Below are 22,833 nucleotides of genomic sequence, written 5' to 3'. Positions count from 1 at the left end.
GCGGGCCGCACGTCATTCCCGGCGCGACGCTCCTCCGCGCTCCCGCCTCCTCCTGGTCTGAGACCCTCGGCCAGCCTAGCGGGCGCTCCACCTGCGCGCCGGCTCCCCGCTGCCCTACACCGGTTCTGCGCCGGCGCGGTACGAGGGCGCGCGGGGGAGCTGCGAGGCGCATGCGTGTCGTGGGGCCCGCCGCTCTGCCGCCGCCGCTGTTGCAGCTGCCGCCGTTGCCGCCTCCCTACCGGCAAGTGTGAGAAGAAGCTGAGCGTTGTCGCCATCGCTATGGGGGTGAGTGAGGCAGAGAGAGGAGATGGGAGGTCCAGGGGCGCTCCTCGCTACCCTCGCCCCCTTTGTTCTTAAACCCCCTCTCACGTGACCCCGACCCCCTCCAGCCTCACGTGACCCCTGACCCCCACATGACCCGACTCCCCCATTCTAAGGGTCCCTACGCTAGGCCTAGCCCGGGAATCCTCTGGAGAGCCCCTTGTCCGGGGCCCCACCCCCTCGGCGCCCCCAGCGTCACGCCCGCCCCTTCCTGCCTCGCGGACCCGTTACCGGCCTCCCCACCCCCGTCCCCCCGCGGGGACCCTGGGGTTAGCCTCCCGCACCCCCAGGGTCACTCATCACCTGGCTGTCACCAGCTTCGTCGCTTTTCACATCCGAGGTCAACCCTGGCTTAGAGGGAATTGAGGCCCAGAGGAAAGAAGGCGCCTAGCCAAGGTCACACTGGCGGGGGCGTCAGACCCCACCTTGGGCCTCCCGAATCCCAGTCCACTGCGCTTCCCGCTACTCCAGTCTCAGCGAAGCCGGTTCCCCTACACTCTTTCGAAACCTCTCCACCAGGTTCCTGCTGCTCCTGATAAACACAGCCTTCCTTTCCCATAGACTCCTGCCTTCGACGCCTCCTGGTTGCAATGAAATGGTTATGACCACTTGGGTTGTTAGGGGTTTTGGTAGTGCAGGTGTTTTTGCAAGGGGAGGGCTGTGCAGATGTGTGGGGAAGATGCGGGGAGGCGGGGGCGGCGGCCCAGCCGCGGATGGATATTGACCACCTGTTCCGTGCCGGCAGCCTGGAGGTGCATTTTAGTTTACTTTCCCGGGATGTAGGGTAGGGGAGAAGTTATTTGCAAGTTTCTGTGCGTTCACCGTACTAAGTCTCAATTACAGCAGTATCAGGCACCCTCCTAAAAAGATAACGCCTTTCCTAGTATTGGCTGTATTATTATTATTTTTTTTTGATATGGAGTTTTGCTCTTGTCGCTGAAGCTGGAGTGCAATGGCGCAATGTTGGCTTACTGCATCCTCCTCCTGGGTTCAAGCGGTTCTCCTGCCTCAGCCTCCCCAGCAGCTGGGATTACAGGCGCCCGCTACCATGCCCGGCTCATTTTTGTATTTTTAGTAGAGACAGGGTTTCACCATGTTGGCCAGGCTGGTCTCGAACTCCTGACCTCGTGATTCACCCGCCTAGGCCTCTCAAAGTGCTGGGATTACAGGCGTGCGCCACCGCACAGGCCTATATTAGTGTTTACATGGAATTTCCATCACGTTAAGGGAACCCTGACTTTGGAGCCCGAGGTACCTCAATTCCAGCCCGGTCTTCGCTGCTGGTGGTATAATGGTGTGCCAGTGAGTTGGCCTTTATGTGTTTGAATTTCCTCACCTCTGTAATTGGGATGCTGATACCTCCCCCTTAGGGTAGTAGTGAAGATTAAGTGAGATAATAGATGTAGATTGCTAAGGAGGTGTCTCCTAAGTAGTGGCTGTAATTTTTGTCTGTATCCTCAGCCTTCACTTTACTGATCTAAAATAGATTTGTGCTATTTTTAACCCATTGGGTTTGTCCCTACTGTTGTTAACCTAGTTTTTTTTTTCCCCTCACTCCACTATTTATCGACTGAACAAACCAACTTATTAGACAAAAATAGTTGTCTAATCCGTGTCAAAACAGTCATCGTGTTTTAACAAATAGTTTTGGGTATTATGTACTTCATATGTAGAAAACCAAGTCTAGAGACCTTAGGCATATTTAACCTAAATTTTGGTGAAAGGTCCTAGACGCAGCCATTGTTGAAACTAAATGAAACCTGTGTCCCTTAGTAACTGTCTGACCAGAAGCAGCCACTGCAGATTAAGCAGAAAACAATAAGTGTAACATGCCGTTCTAGTTCAACACTTCCTCGTTGGTTGGGTTGAAATAGCAGGCCCTCAACACCATAAGACAGGGTGAAGGAAAAAAGAAATATGCCCCAGAGATTCTGCAATCCTTGCTTCCTTTAGGGCCTCAATCTTATACTTTACAGATGTGTTTCTCACGAGACCCTACAAAGTCTCTTCTGGCCTAAAATTCACAGTAACAGAGAGACTTGAATTCTCCTCCCTGAAGCAGCTGGAACCGTCTCATCACCCTCATTCCACAACTGTGGGTGCTGGGGAAGTCATCATTCCTTGTAGTCACCCTGTGGCAGAGCCTGGCCTCAGGCTGAGTGAGGCTTCAGATGGAGCGCTTTCTCTTCAGTTGCCACACACGTGTCCTAGTTGCCACACATGTGTCATCTTTCAGGAATTAGAATTTATATTTCTCTTGCTTCACCAAAAATAGGTTCTTTTTGGATATTGGATAGTATATGGGATAGAGACATTGATACTGAAAATCTAAGAGATGCCAAATTCTTTTTCTGAAAAGTGGCTCCTCCTCCCATCTGGATGTTTCTTTTCTTTTCCTTTTTTTTTAGACGGAGTTGTGCTTTTTGCCCAGGCTGGAGTGCAGTGGCACAATCTCAGCTCACTGCAATCTCTGCCTCCCAGGTTCGAGTAATTCTCCTGCCTCAGCCTCCCGAGTAGCTGGAATTACAGGTGTCAACCATCATGCCTGGCTACTTTTTTCTGTTTTTAGTAGAGACGGGGTTTCACCATGTTGGCTAGGCTGGTCTTGAACTCCTGACCTCAGGTGATCCACCCACCTCGGCCTCCCAAAGTGCTGGGGTTATAGGCATGAGCCACCGTGCCCAGCCTGGGTGTGTTTTTTTTTAATTTGTCTTTATGACCCCTTCCAGTCGTAGAACTGTGTGTGGAGTTACTTTTTCAATGGGAATAGTAAGGGGAAGAGTTTTACACTGCACATGAAAACATTTATGTAACACTTTATAACAAAAAATGCCATATACATGTAATTGTGACATGATGGAAGGAGCATGACTTTAGAGTTCAAACGTGGATTTGGATCTTGGATGATTCATTCAGCAGATGTGAACTGAGTATCTGCTGTATAGTGAGCACTGGGTGAACATAGCCAGATAAAGCAGATCTACCCTCACCTCATGGGGAGAGTCTGAGGGAGTGGGAGGAAGAGACCGTTTTGAGAACTCTCCTCACCGGCTCTGTGACCCTGCAAGTTCCATAAACTCTCTGTGCCTCAGGTTTCTCATCAAAGAAGTAGTCACACCTGCCATGCTGGGTTGTGAAAAGTAAAATAGATCACCTTTATTAAAGCACCGGCAGAAGATCTGAGGGAGGTCTTTGTAAACAGAAGTCCCCTCCTGCGACTGTTGGTGTAGACATTGTGAGCCCCATTTTATGGAGAAGAAAACTGAGAAATTTTGAGCACTTGCTGAAAAGAGCTTAAGTAACTTGCCTGAAGTCACGCAGCTAGTAAGTGAAAGAGCTGACAATCAAATCCAGGTCTTTTGATTCAAAATCCCGCACTCTCTTTTTTTATACAAAGCTCCCTTGGAAAAGACACTTAACCACAATGAGCTTTACTGTTCACTGTGCTTATTATCCATTTTAATTAGGAGCATTTTCCTGTGTCCCTGTAGGACAGCCTTACCTCCACAAGGCAGGGGCAAAGCTAATTGGAACAGTAGGAGACCACTTTTCCTAGTGCGGCCCCTCCCTGCCTGTCTGGCCCAGCTGGCTGCACCCTGCCTCCTGCCCCATGGGCAGGCAGCGGAGCTCGTAAGGGGTTCTTGAGTTACTGCAGTCTCAGGCCATGGCAGCCCCAGGCCTTGCTCTGAGGATTGCCAGGTCTACATGAATGAGCCCACAAATCTACTAGAGGCCCGGCTGGCCCTCCTGCTGCTTGTTCCTGGGAATTACTGCTCCTGCTTAGAAGTGAGATGGAGGGAACCTAGGCTTCAGTGCTTTCTGGGTTCTGGGCGTTACCCTTGCCCTCCAGCACCTTTGATCCCTGAGCCCTGTATAAGAGAACAAGCATGTAGGGTGGAGTAAGGGAGCTTGTACCTGCTGGCTTCTAACCTGCCCTTACAGCTCCAAGAGGCCAACATTTGCAGCCCCATCTTCATGGAGATGGAGTTGCTTTCATAAGTCATTCTGGGGGTGTCAGGAAGAGCATAGGCCCAATCTGATTGACGCCAAAGCTCATGCTCTTCTGCCCTGTGGTGTAGCCCTGGACACCTTCCATCCGAGGCTTCTCTGCCCCTCACCTCTGCCTCAGTGCAGAGGGTAGGGTCTATAGCGGCACTGTGTTGGCACGCTGTTACCAAACCAGCCAGGCAATGAGAAAGGAGTTGCCGAGTGGTTGCTGAGGGCTTCTGAAGCCCAGGCCTTATCGTGGCAGGGTGGAAGAATCTTTGTTGATGACCAAGTGGAAGTCAACTATGCAGGACATAGGCGCCTCAGTAGGGGACAGTGTGGCCAGTGGAACAAACGTGATCTGTAGCCCATCCCTGGGATTGAGTCTCCCCTCTGCCCTTTATTCACTGCAGAACTGAGTGGTCACATTGTCTCTTCAAGCCTCAGTTTCCTATTGTGTAAAGGGAAGTGATAGTTTCTGCCCTGATAATTGAAACCATAACCTAGGCTGGGTGTGGTGGCTCACACCTGTAATCCCAGCACTTTGGGAGGCCAAGACGGGAGGATCACTTGAGCCCAGCAGTTTGAGACCAGCCTGGGCAACATAGTGAGACTCCCCCTATCTCTAAAAAAATAAAGAAAAAAAAAGAAACAATGTTTGTAAAGGTACTTTGCAAGCCTTATCTCAGTGTTGTCTTGAAACCTAAATTTCCAGAGAAAAAGATGAGTGCTCTAAACCTATCCATGGCAGAGGGAGGCTAGTTCTATCCCAGGAGTCCAGCCTTATGAAGACAGCCCATTCTCTATTTTGTTCCTTCCTCTAGGGAGGTAAGATATGAGATCTTGCCTGTGTTCCACAGCTCTCAGCCACGAGATAATTAATAGCTGGTGTTGGTAGAGTTTGTGGCTGTAAGAGCAATCCCTGTGAGTTCCTGGTATCTAAACTCTTTTGCTTCTTGGTTGATTAAAGTAGGAGGTAAGCAGTGTCATTCCTTGGAAAGTCGTGGGTAGAACTGATTCTGAGAACTTCCCCAGCAGCTAGTTTTTCAACTCATGCAGAAGGTTAATCGCTCTGAGTGTCCTTTCCTGGGGCCAGTCCATGTCAGGGCTAGATGTAATTGGGGGTTGTCAAACCTTTCCAGAGAGCTCAGGGAAAGGAGGGGTGTTGTGGGGGGAGGTGTCAAAAGAGGCTGCTCTATTGGTAGAAAGCAGAGCCAACTTACCAGTGCCTTTGGGATGCCTTCTGGGGACCAGCTGGGTGGTGCGTGCGCTCTGCATGCTTGTGCTGTCTTGTTGTCCTGGGGAGAGAGAATGAGAATAGCCTTTTATTGAACACATACCATATTAACCCTCATAAGGACCCTCAGTCATCAAGCCAGGGGAGGCTCGGAGAAGTGCTGTGCCTCGTCCTAGCACTGCAGGGGGTGGAGAGCAGGAAGAGGCTTTGGACAACCCTGGCGCGGTGGCTCACGCCTGTAATCCCAGCACTTTGTGAGGCTGAGGCAGGCGGATTACTTGAGGTCAGGAGTTAGTGACCAGCCTGGCCAACTTGGTGAAACCCCGTCACTACTAAAAATACAAAAATTAGCTGGACATGGTGGTGCGCGCCTGTAATCCCAGCTACTCAGGAGGCTGAGGCAGGAGAATCGCTTGAACCCAGGAGGCAGAGGCTGCCGTGAACCGAGATCTCACCACTGCATTCCAGCTTGGGTGATAGAGTGAGACTTCATCTCAAAAAAAAATAAATAAATAAACGAAGAAAAAAAGAAAAAAGGAGGCTTTGGATGAGGCCTGCCAGGTGTCAGAGCCTGGCTCTTGCCCTGTGTTACCTGGCTTTTCACAATAGGGTGAGCGGGTCTTAGGCCTGAGAGAATCTCACATCGGCCTCAAAACAGGTTCTGATCTAGAAGCAGCTGTGGGCAATTTGCCATTCACTGCTCTATGCTGGGAGAATCCTCATTTACTGCTCCTCTGCTGCCCCGCTGCTGACTGTGCCTGCAGCTTCGTCTTGCTGGCCATGTGTCATCTCTGTCCTGAGGTGAACCCTTTGGGCCCCTGCCCTCTGCCCTGTCACTGGGTGTGCCCTGTCACTCGTTGGCCTTAACTGAGCAGGGCTTCTGGGAATGGCTCTGTGTCCTTGAGTCAGAACACGGTGGCCCCCACTTGAAATGAGACCCAGCTCCCACAGGAGCTGTGGCCAACTAGATCTTTGTCTCCCAAAGCTGGAAGACACCGAAAAGGCTTTGAATAAACTTATACTTAGGAACAGCCGTCAACGGCTACCTTAGATGCTGTCTCCTCCCTGAAGCGGTCTTCAGTGTGTCTAAAGTTGGGTGTTCCCTCCTTAGGAGGGAGCGGGTGAGTGAATATTTACTAAGTGCCTGCTGGGGGCTGGCCTGCTGCAGGCATTGTCAGCTGTTTCGCTGGGTCCCCACAGTATCTGTGTCAGGACGGCCAGTGCTCTTTCTGAAGGGAAGCTGAGAAGTCTGGTGACCTCTGAGGACTCCCCACTACAAAATGACCTGCTTGCGTCTTTCCGCCCCTCCAAATGTGTAAATGTGTGGCAGCTGAGGTGGGAAATTTCTCGCTGCTGGGCCGGGCCTGTGGATGCAGGGCCCTTTGGTTCCTTAAAGGGAAGGTCAGTGCTTGATTGGCCACAGCCCTCCCAGCTAACGTTGCTTTTCCCTGTTGCAGAGAAAGTCAAGCAAAGCCAAGGAGAAGAAGCAGAAGCGGTTGGAGGAGCGAGCAGCCATGGATGCCGTTTGTGCCAAAGTGGACGCTGCCAACAGGGTGATTCTCCCTTTCTTCCCAGTCCCTGCCTCCTGGGACTTCAGCTTGGTTTATAATTTGAGTTATTTTGTCGCCACCCTGTGGCAGAATTGTGACACTACCCACCCACACCGCCTCTGCCTCCTTGCTGTGCAGGGAACTGAGCTCATACCTGTGTGTTGGGAGTTGGCGCCAGCAGTGGGCCCAGGTGTTTGGGAAAATGTGGATTCCAGTGAAGTGGCTGCCTCCCTGTGGATCTTCTTCTTTATGAATAGAGGAGGGTCTAGATAATTTTTTTTTCTTTTGTGTGAGACAGGGTCTCACTCTGTCATCCAGGCTGGAATGCAGTGGCACGATCTTGGCTCACTTCAACCTTGCAGCCTCTGCCGCCTGGGCCCAAGTGATCCTCCCACCTCAGCCTCTGAATTAGCTGGGACTATAGGTGCCCGCCACCACACCCAGGTAATTGTTGTAGAGACGGGGTTTGGCCTTGTTGCCCAGGATGGTCTTGAACTCCTGAGCTCAAGCATTTCACCTGCCTTGGCCTCCCAAAGTGCTGGGATTACAGGCGTGAGCCATAGTGCCTAGCCCCTGCCTCCATTTAGTATCCCATTTTTTGGTCATTCTTTTAACCCACTCGTAGTAAACACTCATTTATAAGTATGTGGCTCAGGGACTTGATTTTCCATCTGGAGTTGTAACCAGGTGAAGTCAGTGGAGGCTTCTTTTAAGAAGTGTGCAGCAGATCAGGTAGCCTCTTATTTGGGTTAGCTGTGCTGTGTGAGCAAGTTGTATGCCCACAGGCTAATGAGGTCTCCTCTTGCCCTGTCAGGTGATGCCAAACTTAACTCTCCTGGGCCTCCCCACCAAAGCCTTCCTCGCACCTGTGACTTCAGAGCTAGGCAAATGGAGAGTTTTGGGAGGCTGCTCCTGGGTCTGAAGTTAGTCTCCTGTTGTGGGTCCCCACAGCATCCCACTCCAAGACAACAGCTCTTGGGATAGGATCTGCACCTCTGCCACACTTGTCTGTGCTATTCCTCTTTTCTTTCCCTCCACAGCTTGGAGACCCTCTGGAGGCTTTCCCAGTGTTCAAGAAATATGATAGAAACGGGTGAGTCACATTGAGCATTACCAACTGCTGTCTCCTTGAGTGTCTTCAGGAATTCCCTTTCCAGAGTAGGCTTCCTCAGACACGAATTTTCTCATTGCTCTTCATATTTACGAGAAAACAGGGCTGGGCGCGGTGGCTCATGCCTGTAATCCCAGCCCTTTGGGAGACCGAGGTGGGTGGATCACCTGAGGTCAGGAGTTCGAGACCAGCCTGGCTAACATAGTGAAACCCCATTTCTACTAAAAATACAAAAAATTAACTGGGTATGGTGGTGAGCGCCTGTAATCCCAGCTACTCGGGAGGCTGAGGCAGGAGAATCGCTTGAACCCGGGGGGCAGAGGTTGCAGTGAGCCGAGAGAGCACCATTGCACTCCAGCTTGGGTAACAAGTGAAACTCCATCTCAAAACAAAACAAAACAAAAGCAGAAACTGACTTGTGCCCTCTGTTGATATAAAATCCCCCAGGTAGGGTGGCAGAAGAATCATAAATGAGCGAAGATTGCACTTAATCTCAGACTGATGTCTCTTTAGATAAATTTTTCTTTTATTTTTTGAGATGGAGTCTTGCTCAGTCACCCAGGCTGGAGTGCAGTGACGCAATCTCGGCTCACTGCAACCTCCGCCTTCTGGGTTCAGCTGATTCTCCTGCCTCAGCCTCCCAAGTACCTGGGATTATAGGTGTGTGCCACCACACCTCACTAATTTTTATGGGTTTGTTTTTTTTTTTTTTTTTTTTTTTTTTGAGACAGAGTCTCACTCTGTCGCTCAGGCTGGAGTGCAGTGGTGTGATCTCGGCTCACTGCAACCTCTGCCTCCCAGGTTCAAGCAGTTCTCTGTCTCAGCCTCTCAAATAGCTAGGATTATAGGCACCCGCCACCACGTCCAGCTAATTTTTGTATTTTTAGTAGAGTCAGGGTTTCATCTTGGCCAGGCTGGTCTTGAACTCCTGACCTCGTGATCCACCTGTCTCAGCCTCCCAAAGTGTTGGGATTACAGGTGTGAGCCACTGCGCCCAGCTAATTTTTGTATTTTTAGTAGAGACGGGGTTTCACATGTTGGCCAGGCTGGTCTCGAACTCCTGACCTCAACTGACCCACCTGCCTCAGCCTCCCAAAGTGCTGGGATTACAGTTGTGAGCCACCATGCCCGTCCTGATGTCTCTTCAGGACTGATTATTCTCTCTGCAAAGAATCATTGAGCTGAAACAAACTTGGAAAATTATCTAGGCTGACACTCACATTTAATGCATGGGAAACTGAGGCCCAGAGAGTCAAATGAGCTTTCTGAGTTTATGGAGTTTCCCCTGACAGCTGAGGCGCTTTTAATTTCCAATCTAGTGCTCTTTCCCTGAGTATACAGTATAATTGTTAAAAGCCAATTACTGGCTATTTGGCCCTGAACAAATTACTTTACTTTTTCTTTAAAAAGAAAAATATTTGCCGGGTGCGGTGGCTCATGCCTGTAATCTCAGCACTTTGGGAGGCCGAGGCGGGTGGATCACGAGGTCAGGAGATAGAAACCATCCTGGCTAACACAGTAAAACCCTGTCTCTACTAAAAATATAAAAAATTAGCCAGGCATGGTGGCGGGTGCCTGTAGTCCTAGCTACTTGGGGAGGCTGAGGCGGGAGAATGGCGTGAACCTGGGAGGCGGAGCTTGCAGTGAGCCGAGATCGCGCCACTGCACTCCAGCCTGGGCGACAGAGCGAGACTCCATCTCAAAAAAAAAAAAAATTTTTTTGGTAGAGAAGGGGTCTCGCCTGTGTTGCCCAGGCTGGTCTCAAACTGCTGTCCTCAAGTGATCCTCCCACCTTGGCCTCCTAAAGTGCTGTGCCCAGCTGACCCTGAACAAATTACTTAACCTTTCTGTTCTTCAGTTTTCTAGTTAAAAATGGGCCTGGGCCAGGTGTGGTGGCTCATACCTGTAATCCCAGCAGTTTGGGAGGCTGAGGTTGGGAGGATCGTTTGTGCCTAGGAGTCCAAGACCAGTCCTGGCGACATAGGAAGACCCTGTCTCTACAAAAAAAAATTTTTTTTAATTAGCTGGGCATGGTGGCACATGCCTGTAGTCCCAGCTACTGAGAAGGCTGATGTGGGAGAATTGCTTGAGCCTGGGAGATGCAGGCTGCAATGAGCCGTGGTAGCAGCATTGCACTCTATCCTGGGTGACAGCAAGATCCTGTCTCAAAACAAAACAAAAACCCAAAAACCAAAAATGGTTCTAATAATAGTACGTTTCTCATGGAGTTGTCAGGAGGATAAGATGTAAAGTGTTAGTTCCTGCAGCATAATAAAAGCTAGATAAGTGTTTGTTGTTATTTTATTTTAAATTTTTATTTTATTTTAGATTTGCGGGGTACATGTGCAGATATATTGTGTAGTGGTGGGGTTGGGCATCTAGTGTACCCATCACCCAAATAGTAATCTTTGTACCCAATAGGTAAATTTTCAACCCTCACCCTGTTTGCTGTTACTATTACTGATCCAGTTAACTATAGGCTCTGGAGTGAAGGCTCCCTCACGTTTTTTTGTCGTTTTGGTTTCTAAAATAAGAAGCATAATCTGCCTTACCTGAGATGCTGTTGATGAGTTGTGCTTCCAGAATGTAACATCTTGGGGATAAACTGGGGCTTTGGTTTCTCTGTGCTGGGGGATTGAATTGTAGCTGGGCTTCTTACTAACTCTACTTGGAGAAGTCACTCATGTTCCTCGAGCCTCATTTTCTTACCTGTCAAATAGGATGATGATGCCAAACTTGCAAGTTTTTTTTTTTTTTTTTTTTTTTGAGATGGAGTCTTGCTCTGTCTCCCAGGCTGGAGTGCAATGACGCCATCTCAGCTCACTGCAAGCTCAGCCTCCCGGATTCACGCCATTATCCTGCCTCAGCCTCCCGAGTAGCTGGGACTACAGGCGCCCACCACCACGCCTGGCTAATTTTTTTGTATTTTTAGTAGAGATGGGGTTTCACCGTGTTAGCCAGGATGGTCTCGATCTCCTGACCTCGTGATCCGCCCGCCTTGGCCTCCCAAAGTGCTGGGATTACAGGCATGAGCCACCGTGCCCAGCCAAACTTGGAAGGTTTTTTTTAAGGAAGAAAGAGAATATATGCAGCTCAGTAAGTAGCAGCTGGTATGAGTTTTTTTGTTTTTTGTTTTTTTTGAGACAGAGTCTCGCTCTGTGCCTAGGCTGGAGTGCAGTGGCACAATCTCAGCTCACTGCAGCCTCCGCCTCCTGGGTTCAAGTGATTCTCCTGCCTCCGCCTGCTGAGTAGCTGGGACTGCAGGTACATGCCATCATGCCCTGCTAATTTTTGTATTTTTAGTAAACACAGAGTTTCGCCATGTTGGCCAGGCTGGTCCCGAACTCCTGACCTCAGGTGATCCACCTGCGTCAACCTCCCGAAGTGCTGGGATTGTAGGCCTGAGCCACTGTGCCTGGCCTGGAAAGTCTTTTGACATACTTTAGATATCCCATATTGTGATATCTCGTAGTGTTTTTGTTTTTGTTTTTGAGACAGAGTCTTGCCCAGGCTGGAGTGCAATGGCATGATCTCGGCTCACTGCAACCTCTACCTCCCGGCTACAAGCAGTTCTCCTGCCTCAGCTGCTGGAGTAGCTGGGATTACAGGCACCCGCCACCATGCCTGGCTAATTTTTTGTATTTTTATTAGAGATGGGGTTTCACTATGTTGGCCAGGCTAGTCTCGAACTCCTGACCTCATGATCCGCCCGCCTTGGCCTCCCAAAGTGCTGGGATTACAGGCGTGAGCCACTGTGCCCGGCCTCATAGTGTTTTCATATTCCATATTCCCATTGACTTCCAGAAATGTGGAATAGCTCCAAAACAGGCATTGCCAGCCAACTCTGGGCTGCTCTGGTGCCTTGAATTTTGTGTGGTTCCTGTGGTTGTGATCTTACTTTCATGTGCTTTAATGGAGAATTTGTACCTGCAGGTGAGCCTTGGACATTTTATAGTTAAGACAGATGCAGTGCTTTGTTTGGGCAGCTGTGATGGCTAAGTGGTTGATAAAGAAAGGAAGATGCTTCAGGGGCAGGGAGTTCTGAATTCATAAGGCTGAGCGTGGTGTGCCAGTCAGTAGAGGTGATGGGATTCTAGTGCGCACATCCTCTCGGGGTTGTATCAAAGGTCACTGAAAGATACTGATACGGGAGCTCTTTAAAGCCTTAGAGTTTGCTGACTCTAGTCCTTTCAGAATGTAGTGCTATCTAGGGAATGTGATTTCACAGATCAGTCAAGTAGTTTAACTGTTTTTTACTTACATTTCATTTAGAAACAGATACCTTAACACTTACGGCATTTGTGGGTTTAGAAAAACAGTGTTGAGCTGAAGCCTGCTTCATCCGTTTTATTTGTTTGTTTGTTTGTTTGGAGACAGAGTTTCGCTCTCATTGCCCAGGCTGTAGTGCAGTGGCACGATCTTGGCTCACTACAACCTCCGCCTCCCAGGTTCAAGCGATTCTCCTGCCTCAGCCTCCCGAGTAGTTGGGATTACAGGCACCCACCACCATGCCCAGCTAATTTTTTTGTAGTTTTAGTACAGACGGGATTTCACCATATTGGTCAGGCTAGTCTCGAACTCCTGACCTCAGGTGATCAATATGCCTTGGCATCCCAAAGTGCTGGGATTACAGGTGTGAGCCACCATTCCTGCCTCAATCTGTTGATCAGCTGAGAGTATCCCCCCTGCTCAGATGAGGCACGCAGGACTCCTGGGGCGGGGTGGGGCGTGTTGAGCCGTAGTCTTTTTGAAGGACCTAGGGTCACCCAGTGGTTTTGAAGGCACGATTCGTAGATAAGAGGAATGGGGTCCCATGGGAGCCCAGTGAGGAGTCAGTTCAGAGATTACAGCAACAGGAAGATTCCCTAACGGCGGGAACTGAATAACGGAAGACATGAGTGTTTGTAACAAAGTACAGAAGAGACAGAAAAGGTAGAAAAAGAATAAAGAGAGAGCAGAGAGGGACAAGAAGTTTACAAAGTGCCGAGGTGGATTAGGACAGCTTGGGGAGGCAGGAAACGGGCCTTGTGGTTGGGGGGTGGGCCATGTGGCCACAGTTGTTAATCTCAGCCTGAAAGACTTTGTTCCTGCACCTTCTCTAGTCATGCTGGGGCAGATACAGGGTTGGCTTTTCTCTGTACAATAACTGAGACTGGGCCCTCCTCCCTGTGATTTTGAGGGAGGAACAGCAGTGCCCTGGCAGGAGTGCTGTAACCAATTCCGTACACGTCCTGTCCTCTTCTCAGGTTGAATGTCTCCATTGAATGTAAGCGAGTGTCTGGACTGGAGCCAGCCACCGTGGATTGGGCCTTCGACCTGACCAAAATGAATATGCAAACCATGTAAGCGTGTCCCGACCAGGGGAGCTTAGTTCCTCTCCCAGCTTTCCTGTCTGACTGCTCCCAAATTCCCCAGGTATGAGCAGAGCGAGTGGGGCTGGAAGGACCGAGAGAAACGGGAGGAAATGACAGATGACCGAGCCTGGTACCTCATCGCGTGGGAAAACAGCTCCGTCCCTGTTGCCTTTTCTCACTTCCGGTTTGACGTGGAGTGTGGGGATGAAGTCCTGTACTGGTAGGAGCCATGGCTTGGGGGAGGTAGGGGAGAGAGACCCTGGTGATGGTCCAGGCACTCCAGCCAGGTGACAAAGCCCCTGGACCTACCTAGGTCTATGAGCTGCCAAGGACTGCAAGCTCCTCTGCCAGACCTTACAGCCTCTTCATGTCCCATCCCGCATGCTCACCTCTCTGCTTTCTTCACCCAGCTATGAAGTGCAGTTGGAAAGCAAGGTGCGGCGGAAAGGCTTGGGGAAGTTCCTCATACAGATCCTGCAGCTCATGGCCAACAGGTAAGGCCTCCCTTCTTAGGAGGCCCATATAGCACTCAGTTGGAAGGAGCTGTCGCTGAGGCACTTGCCATTCTTTGAGCCTCACTGGAGGAGGAGGCTCATAGGCATGTTTTGGGAGAAAGGTGTCTTAGAACCCTCTCAGTAAGACGCTCCCTGCCTTGTTATGACTCCAGATTTTGTTTGTTTAGCTCAGTGCAGCAAACATTTTTTTTTTTTTTTTTGAGACAGAGTTTCACTCTTGTTGCCCAGGCTGGAGTGCAATGGCGCGATCTTGGCTCACTGCAGCCTCCACGTACTGGGTTTAAGCAATTCTTCTGCCTCAGCCTCCCGAGTGCCTGGGATTACAGGCACGCACTGCCATGCCCGGCTAATTTTTGTATTTTTCGTAGAGACGGGGTTTCTCCATGTTGAGGCTGGTCTCAAACTCCTGACCTCAGGTGATCTGCCTACCTCAGCCTCCCAAAGTGCTGAGATTACAGGCGTGAGCCACCACACCTGGCCAGTGAGCGTCTTTTGAGTTCCTAATCTGTGCCACCTTCTGTACCTAAGTAATGGTGCTACAGAGAGGAAGTGGGAAACATCCCTGCTCTGGAAGAAGCCAGTCCGGTCAGGGCTGATGCCTGTGCAGTCTGATCAGCCTGTGATGTGGGGAAGCAGTGAGTACTGTGTGGGGGTCCAAGACCTCTAGAGGCTAGAGGCCAAATTCAGGAACACTTGTGTGGGTGAAAGGGAGGTAACAGACAAAGACAGAAAGGAAAGGAAGCATGACCTTAGTCTCTGTTTCCTTTCTTTTCTTTTCTTTTTCGAGACAGGGTCTCACTCTGTCACCCAGGCTGGAGTGCAGTGGTGTGACCATATCTCACTGCAGCCTCTACATCCCAGGCTCAAGTGATCCTCTGGCCTCAGCCTCTGGAGTAGCTGGGACTAAAGGCACATGCCACTATACTGGGCTGATTTTTTAAAATTTTTAAATGTTTTGTAGAAATGGGGTCCCACTGTGTTTTCCAGGCTGGTCTCTAACTCCTGGGCTCAAATGATCCTCCCACCTTTGCCCCCCAAAGTGCTGGGATTACAGGTGCATGCCACCATGCCCGGCCATGTTTCTCTTTCTAAAAGGTGTTTGCTCTGCTTTCTTCCAGCACACAGATGAAGAAGGTTATGTTAACAGTATTTAAACACAATCATGGTGCCTACCAGTTCTTCAGAGAAGCGTTGCAGTAAGGAGCTGGGTGTGGGCCTTTCTGGGTGGTAGGTGGGCCTGCCCAGGGCCATTTTTCTGGTCCTGGCCCCCACTCATCCTGATGCCTGAGCTCATGGTCCAGTGGTCCATGGGGGTTCAGGTTCAGGGAGATGGTATGGCAGTGCTCTCTGACTTGGTCCACTGCCCACCTCCTGCATCCTCATCCTAAGGGTCTCATCGGTATGGCTGGTAGAAGAGTTCTCGGGCCAGGGAGGAAGGCACTCAGCTGCCTGCCACCAACCCTTTTCTCCTGCCTGCCTTGCAGATTTGAAATTGATGACTCTTCCCCCAGCATGTCCGGTTGCTGTGGGGAGGATTGCTCCTATGAGATCCTGAGCCGGAGGACCAAGTTTGGGGACAGCCATCACTCCCACGTGGGTGGGCACTGTGGTGGCTGCTGCCACTGAACTCTCAGAGCCACTTTCAAGTCACAGTGCTCTCTCCTAAGGCCTTTCCTCTTTGCTGGTCTCACTGTTCACCGGGTGTCCTCAGAGCTGTGGCCTCCCCAGCCCTGCACGTGCCAGGCTGCACCCTGAGAGCACAGAACCCTGGGGAGAAGTGGTATGAGCTGCTCCTCCTCTCCTAGGAGACCAGAGTGCTAGGAGGGAATGAAAGGGAGAGGGAAGAGTGGGTGGGGCCTGGCAGTGAAGCTCATCCTCCACAGTGGCTGCCTCCTCACTTAGCTCCTGGGGCCTGCAGTGGAGGTTCTCGCACCTCTGCAGCTCCTAGATTCCTGGCAACCTCCCCTCCCCTGACACATACACACTTGGACAAATGGAATGTTTATGCCCACCTTTATGAAAGTTCTGGAGTCCTGGGTCTGGGGTTTGCTGATCCCCAAAGAGGAACACACTGGGTGTAAGATCTGGGCGTAGAGGGCGGCTTCAGAGAGACTCATGCTTGTGCAGATGGAATGCTCTTACGGAGACTGTGGGAAGATCTTTTGTGCCAAGATGCAGGGAAGTGAAGAAAGCTCTTTCCAGCTGTTTTTATGGATTCATGGAGTGGGCTCATGTTGGGACCAGCTACTCTGGGAGGAAGACTGCCTCTCCATCGCTGTCAGAGAGCCTGAAAGGACCAGGAATGAGGTGTTCTGTGTGACCCGCCATGGGGATGATCGCTTCTCTAGGCTCCTGGATGTTGCTGCATTCTAAGCTTAACCTCCTGGTCTCATGGCAGTGACCTGAGCTTTTGATTCATAGAAGAAAGCCAGAGGTTCTGCTTGTTCTTGTCTGCCAGCCCTCACCGTTCTTACTCCTCTGCCTCTCACCTCTACCCCGAATACCTCTGTTCTTAGTCTCAAGGGGAGAATAACATCAGGGAGCCCCTCGTCTTCCCCAGAAGGACTTCTTGTTCCTCATATAGTTAACTCCATGGATTTTCATATCTTGGTGCTGATAGCTCTCCAAGGGTAGGGCATCCCTCCCCGCAGCCACCCTCCCTCTTCAGAGAGCCCCCAGCCAGCAGCAGGCCCCTCTGCCTGCACCCCTCAGGCTTGCCCCTCGCTGCCTCAGTGAGGCACTAGTGCCACTGCCATGGCCCAGCCGGGCCATAGCTCAGGCTGCAGCAGGAATGCCTCTCAGTGGCCAACAGTTGCTTTTCTCTCTGGTGTCACCCTGTGGCAACAGGCTGGAGCAGGGGAAGGAGAAAGCCTTCCTCTTCTCTCATAGGATAGAAAGGCAGGCTCAGAACTAATGCTCATGCTGATCTCTAGGCCTTGTTCCTCTTCCAGGGAAGAAAAACCAAATCCTTATCAAGGAAAAAGCACCTAACAGTTCCCTTTGGATATCCCTGAGCTCTGCTGTGGGGAGTATCATAAAGGTTCTAGCCTTTGTGAAGTTGCTCTTGTGGAGGTCTGTTGGTCCCTCTGACCTCAGCATCTGCTCACATCCCACCCTCTGCCCAACTCTGGCAGTTTGTCCTGGCAGATCTCCCCAGAGTGGTCCTTGCTTCTCACCTGTATTCCTGCTTGTGCAGGAGCCTGTATACGCAGGGCCTCCCTCACCCAGCCTGGCCCCTGTGCTGAGCAGTCTGCACCGCTCTTGATGGGCAGCAGTGGGACTGAGAACTCCTTAGAGCCTTGCAGCTTTACACTGGAATAAGTTTGCCTCTGCCTCACCCTGCTGGCTCCTGGTGGGTTTCATCCCAGGCAGAGTTGACATTGCTGGAGGGGTTTGGTGGACTCCTAAGAATCATGAAACCACAGGAGCATGTTTAGGAAGAGATTTTTCTCTGGTCCCTGTCTCTCAAAGGACACAGATGATAAATATTTATTGTCTTAGATCATGGATTCCTGATACCTCTCACTCAAGGGGACCAAAAGGAACCCCCCCGTGTTCATCCCTTGTAAGGTGAGTTCAGTGTACGTTGTCTCTTTCCGGTCACTGGATGCGTGGCACCAACTGGTCAACGGGTGCTTGGTGCAATACCCTGCTCACCCCAGTCTCTGCAGCCCATGTCCTGAAGGGTTCCTCAGGAGGTCAGGACTAGGGTGGGAGAGGCACTATCTGAGACCTGCAATCACTCTTGTTGGTCTTGAGCCCATTCATTTCCGAAACATCCATCTTTCTCCACTTCCCGCAGGTCTTGGTTTTGAGAAACAGCAGGCATGGCTGGGTGCGGTGGCTTACACCTGTAATCCCAGCACTTTGGGAGGCTGAGGCAGGTGGGTCACCTGAGGTCAGGAGTTCAAGACCAGCCTGGTCAACATGGCAAAAGCCCATCTCTACTAAAAGAAACAAAAATTAGCCGGGCGTGGTTGTGGCCTGTAATCCCAGCTACCCGGGAGGCTGAGGCAGGAGACTCACTTGAACCCAGGAGGTGGAGGTTGTGGTGAGCTGAGATCGTGCCATTGCACTCCTGCCTAGGCGACAGAGCGAGACTCCATCTCAAAAAAAAAAAAAAAAGAGAAACATAGTAGGCCTTTTGTACCAGGCTTTTTGTGTTTTGTTTGTTTGTTTGTTTGGAGCATGTTAAGATTTTTTTAAGATTTTTAAAATTTTAGTTATATCCACCCTATTTCAGGTTCTTTTTGTTGGTGTCAAGTATGTATAGGACATGTGAATGGTTCTTTTTAATTTTTTTCTTAAGAGGAAATTCGGAAGATAAACTCCTTGATATATATATATATATTTTTTTTTTCTTTAGCAGCTTATCATCACTGGAATCAAAGGGAAAAAGTGATCTCTTTTTGCATTGGTTGTATTTGTATGTCACAAATAAAAGACACTTTGTTCAGCTGCTGAGATGGCTTCCTGATGCTGGGGCATCATGGGCAGCATGGATCTGGGAAGCTCTGGACCCTGAGCCTGTCCCGACATTGGGCCCGAACATCAGGAGGTGCATGGCTATGATAGCCCCATGCCTTGCCCTGTGAAAAAGCCCCATGCTGGAGAAAAACTCAGGCTGTCCGGGGCAAGCAGCCAGAGTTGGGAACAGAGACCAAATGTATGTGTTTGTGCCACTTCCCAGAAGTTCTGAGTAGAGGCCAAAGGTGTTCTGAAGGGTGCCTGCTTTGCATCCTGGAGAGAAAGTCCCAAGCCAGGCCTTGTGACATTTGAAGTCTGTGTCCAAACGTAAATTCCAGTGCCCGTGTGTGGGAGGTGAATAGACGAGGGTGCTTCTTTCCTCTTTGACTTAATTGGGTTACTCGAAATATTCTTTGTCTCTTAAGATTCCTGCCCTCTTCCATCCATTCACAGAAGACAAAGGCTCCAAGGAAGGGGAGCTCATGTCAGGCCTGCTGGGGCAGGAGAGTTATGAGCTGGTGGAGGCTGTGACCCCGTAGTGTGACAGATGGAGCTGTGCAGGTTGTTCCCCAAGCAGGGCTCCTGCCAGCCCTGGCTCGGGGGAGCTGGAGCTCAGTACTTTCTGTGGACAGTGGAGGGGCCGCCCCATTGTACTCTGCTTGGTGGTCTGCATCTGCTGGAACGGGGAGCGGGAGACCCTGATCCATATGGAGTGTTCGTGCCCTGGCAGAGCAAGCATCTGGGGAAAGAGGAGCCGGGGTCATACCTGTTCCGTGGATCCCAGCTGTGGCATGTTGTGGCCTCTCCCCTGTGGGCGGGGGCCCACCTGAGGGTGGTTTTTGCAGCTGTCTTGTCTTTGAGGCCCAAAGAAAGGCAGCACAGCCCTTGGGAAGGGAGAGCAATTTGCCTGGCGAATCACACGGCCAGTTTCCCATGTGACAGAATTCTGCCCCTCAAGTTATTTGTTCCTTGAAGGCTGTGTTTTCATCCCAGTTAGAAACTTCTTGGAATGGCCATCCCCTTGCTGAAGGGTAAATGGCCACAGTTGGAGAGCTTGGGGCCATTCCTTCATCCCTGCTGGTTGAGTGCAGGGAGAGTTGAGGTCTGCACCCATTCCTCCTCCTCCACCTTCACAGTAGCCTGGGCCCTCCACAGCGACTGCGAGGCTCCACACAGTGAGGTGTGGTGTGACTCCTGGGGCTGCCCCATGTTGCTACCACAGCTTCGGCGGGCAGGCGGAACAAGAGGCACCACCGCTGAGCAGTAGACAGTCCAGAGCCTGGGCTGGACTGAAAGGGACTATGTCCCCAGGGGGAGGGACGCCACTCACCAGATGGTTTCTGCCGCCGGCTTTGAAGGTAGTTCAAACTAGGGGGCAGGCTTTTCTAGTTTTGGCTAGAATACTCCCCAAGTGCAACAGAGGTTGTTCTATACCCCTGAGGACAGACGGGGTCTGGGGAGAAGGGGATGTGTTGCTGCCGAGCCTGGCGAACTAATGTGGCGTTACTCCCAATCTAAGGATAAATGGCCAGTGCCATGGCTCACGCCTGTAGCCCCAGCACTTTGAGAAGCTGAGGTGGGAGGATTGCTTTAGGCCAGGAGTTTGAGACCAGCCTGGGCAACATAGTGAGACCCTGTCTCTAAAAAAAAATATTTTTTGATTAGTTGGGCCTGGTGGCAGGCATCTATAATCCCAGCTACTTGAAAGGCTGAGGCGGGAGGATTGCCTGAGCCTAGGACTCTGAGGCTGCAGTGAGCCATGATTGTGCCAGTGCACTCCAGCCTGAGTGACAGAGCAAACAAGACCCTGTTCTTAACAACAACAACAAAAAAATTGCAGTCATTGTAATCTCAGCACTTTGGGAGGCCTAGGCAGGCAGATCACTTGAGGCCAGGAGTTCGAGACCAACCTGGGCAACATGGTGAAGCCCCGTCTCTACTAAAAATAAAAAAATTAGGCTGGGCACGGTGGCTCACTGCTGTAATCCCAGCACCTTGGGAGGCCGAGGCGGGTGGATCATGAGGTCAAGAGATTGAGACCATCCTGGCCAACAGGGTGAAATCCCGTCTCTACTAAAAACATAAAAATTAGCTGGGCGTGGTGGCGCATGCCTGTGTTCCCAGCTACTTGGGAGGCTGAGGCAGGAGAATCGCTTGAACCTGGGAGGCGGAGGTTGCAGTGAGCCGAGATCACGCCATTGTGCTCCAGCCTGGTGACAGAGTGAGACTCTGTCTCAAAAAATTAGGCCGGACGCAGTGGCTCCCACCTGTAATCCCAGCACTTTGGGAGGCTGAGGCAGGCGGATCACGAGGTGAAGAGATCGAGACCATCCTGGCCAACATGGTGAAACCCTGTCTCTACTAAAAATACAAAAATTAGCCAGGCGTGGTGGCACGTGGTGGAGAATCGCTTGAACCCGGGAGGCGGAGGTTGCAGTGAGCTGAGATTGTGCCATTGTACTCCAGCCTGGGCGAAGAAGCAAGACTCCATCTCAAAAAAAGAAAAAAAAATTAGCTTAGGGTGGTGATGTGTGCCTGTAATCACAGCTACTTGGAAAGCAGAGGCTGCAGTGAGCCGAGATCGCCCCATTGCACTCCAGCCTGGGTGACAAAGCAAGACTCTCTCAAAAAGATAAATTGAGAGTGAAAAGTAACTTGCTCATGGGCCTCGTAGTAAATGGCAGAGCCAAGATTTGAACACAGCGTAGGAGGTGTTATCCCCATTTCACAGTTAGGTAACCTGCAGCTTGGGAAAGAAGAGACAGGAGCAAGCCAAGGACACCCACAGCTGTGTGCCTGACTAGGTCCTTTCCCTCCCTATGCTGCCCTGCCCCCACGGCAGCTGTGAGAGGCCCAGCTTCTTCCTGAGTGGGAGCTCTGGGCCCCAGAGGCCCCTCCCGCCCCACCTTGCTATTCCTGGTGCTGGGGACAAGGATGGTGTCTCCTGCTTCTGGCCTGCAATGCCAGGGTATTATGCAGTGCTGCCCTGGACAGGACGTTGGTTTCTGTGATTCCATCTACGTTCCTGGATTCCTACTATGCTAAACTGAGCAAAAAGAACCTTCAAACCTGTATTGGGGCTTTAGGAGTCGGCTGTGGGTCTTTTTTTTTTTTTTTTTTTTGAGACAAGATCTCTGTCGTCCAGGCTGGAGTGCGGTGGCACAATCAGCTCACTGCAGCCTCAACCTCCTGGGCTCAAGTGATCCTCCCACTTCAGCCTCCTGAGTAGCTGAGACTACAGGCACACGCCATCACACCCAGCTAATTTTTGTATTTTTAGTAGAGACAAGGTTTCACCATGTTAGCCAGGCTGGTCTCAAACTCCTGAGCTCAGGTGATCCGCCTACCTCAGCCTCCCAAAGTGCTGGGATTACAGGCGTGAGCTCCCAAGCCTGGCCCTGCTGTGGAGTGTTAATTCTATTAAGGTGAACATTTAATAGTCCCCTACGGACTGGCAGGGCTGGGGCTGAGGTCACATCATGTGGCGCTGGTGCTTAGTGCAGGCCACCCCAGTGCTGGAGGGAGGAGGCCCTGAGAAATGGGACCAGGCTGGGAGCCTCCTAACGGATGGAGGCTGTTTGACTCAGAGCAGGGTTTGGTAGGCCACAGCTGGGAGATCGGGAGCAGGGTGAGAGCCAGCTGTGGCTGATCTGGCTGTTGAAAGCCAGGCCCTGCACCTCTCTGGGGTCATGCTCTGATACAGGATGGCTCTGTTGCAGCAGGTGAGGCTGATGGGTGGCCTGGACAGTAGTGGCTCCTGTCCGGCTCCCCGGCCCTGAGCCCCTCAGTGGTGACAAAGACTAGGCAGCCACATCCACTGAGGATCGTAGTGAGGTCTCAAGCCGCCAAGTGCAGGCACTATGGATGGCAGCACAGGCCCTTGAAGTTGGTCATGTTGTGGAACTGCCCCTGTGCCTAGCTCGATGCCTGGCAGGTGGGCCACACAGGGGTGTCACATGTGGGAGCTGTGGGGGGACCACTCCTGTGGCGGCCCCTCTCCTGAATGTTGGATATATGGGATGGGGAAAGGTGGGGCATGTGGCTGGAGGGGTCCAGGGATGGGGCTCTCAGGCTAGGGCCCTCTGAGGGTCCTGGCAGTGAGACTGGTGTCCAGGAACATGAAAAGGAGTGGGGACCTGCCCTAAGCTGATCAGGGGTCTAGAGGCAAGAGAGGCCCATGGGTATTGGAGCTATGAGCCCAGGCTAGGGGCTCAGAAGGCAGAGGGGCCTGGATGTGGTTCACAGGCTGGTAGGGGCGAGGCTGGGGGCCAGCCCATGATGGAGGGAAACG

The 22,833-nt window shown here is 51.4% G+C and overlaps 1 protein-coding gene across 4 annotated transcripts; it reads left to right on the top strand.

Annotated features, from left to right (window-relative positions):
* The first annotated feature begins 16 nt into the window (after positions 1 to 16).
* On the top strand, positions 17 to 18,531 carry NAA40 (N-alpha-acetyltransferase 40, NatD catalytic subunit). 4 transcript variants are annotated; one of them, XR_008492589.2, is made up of 9 exons: positions 20 to 285; positions 7,003 to 7,098; positions 8,136 to 8,188; positions 13,453 to 13,548; positions 13,622 to 13,780; positions 13,971 to 14,054; positions 15,194 to 15,271; positions 15,560 to 17,645; positions 17,878 to 18,531. XR_008492589.2 is itself a non-coding variant. In XM_054441241.2 (8 exons), the coding sequence occupies exons 1-8, from the start codon at positions 280 to 282 to the stop codon at positions 15,699 to 15,701; spliced, it is 714 nt and encodes a 237-aa protein (XP_054297216.1). In that variant the 5' UTR covers positions 20 to 279; the 3' UTR covers positions 15,702 to 18,531. The 4 variants fall into 4 exon arrangements, 3 of the variants coding, with proteins under 3 accessions (XP_063526918.1, XP_054297216.1, XP_054297217.1); XM_054441241.2 differs by having other exon boundaries at positions 15,560 to 18,531; XM_063670848.1 differs by lacking the exon at positions 13,453 to 13,548 and having other exon boundaries at positions 17 to 285; positions 15,560 to 18,531.
* Positions 18,532 to 22,833: the final 4,302 nt, after the last annotated feature.

Source organism: Pongo pygmaeus, chromosome 9 (assembly GCF_028885625.2).
Source record: "Pongo pygmaeus isolate AG05252 chromosome 9, NHGRI_mPonPyg2-v2.0_pri, whole genome shotgun sequence".
NCBI lineage: Eukaryota > Metazoa > Chordata > Mammalia > Primates > Hominidae > Pongo > Pongo pygmaeus.
This window is presented reverse-complemented; position numbering and strand designations above follow the sequence as displayed.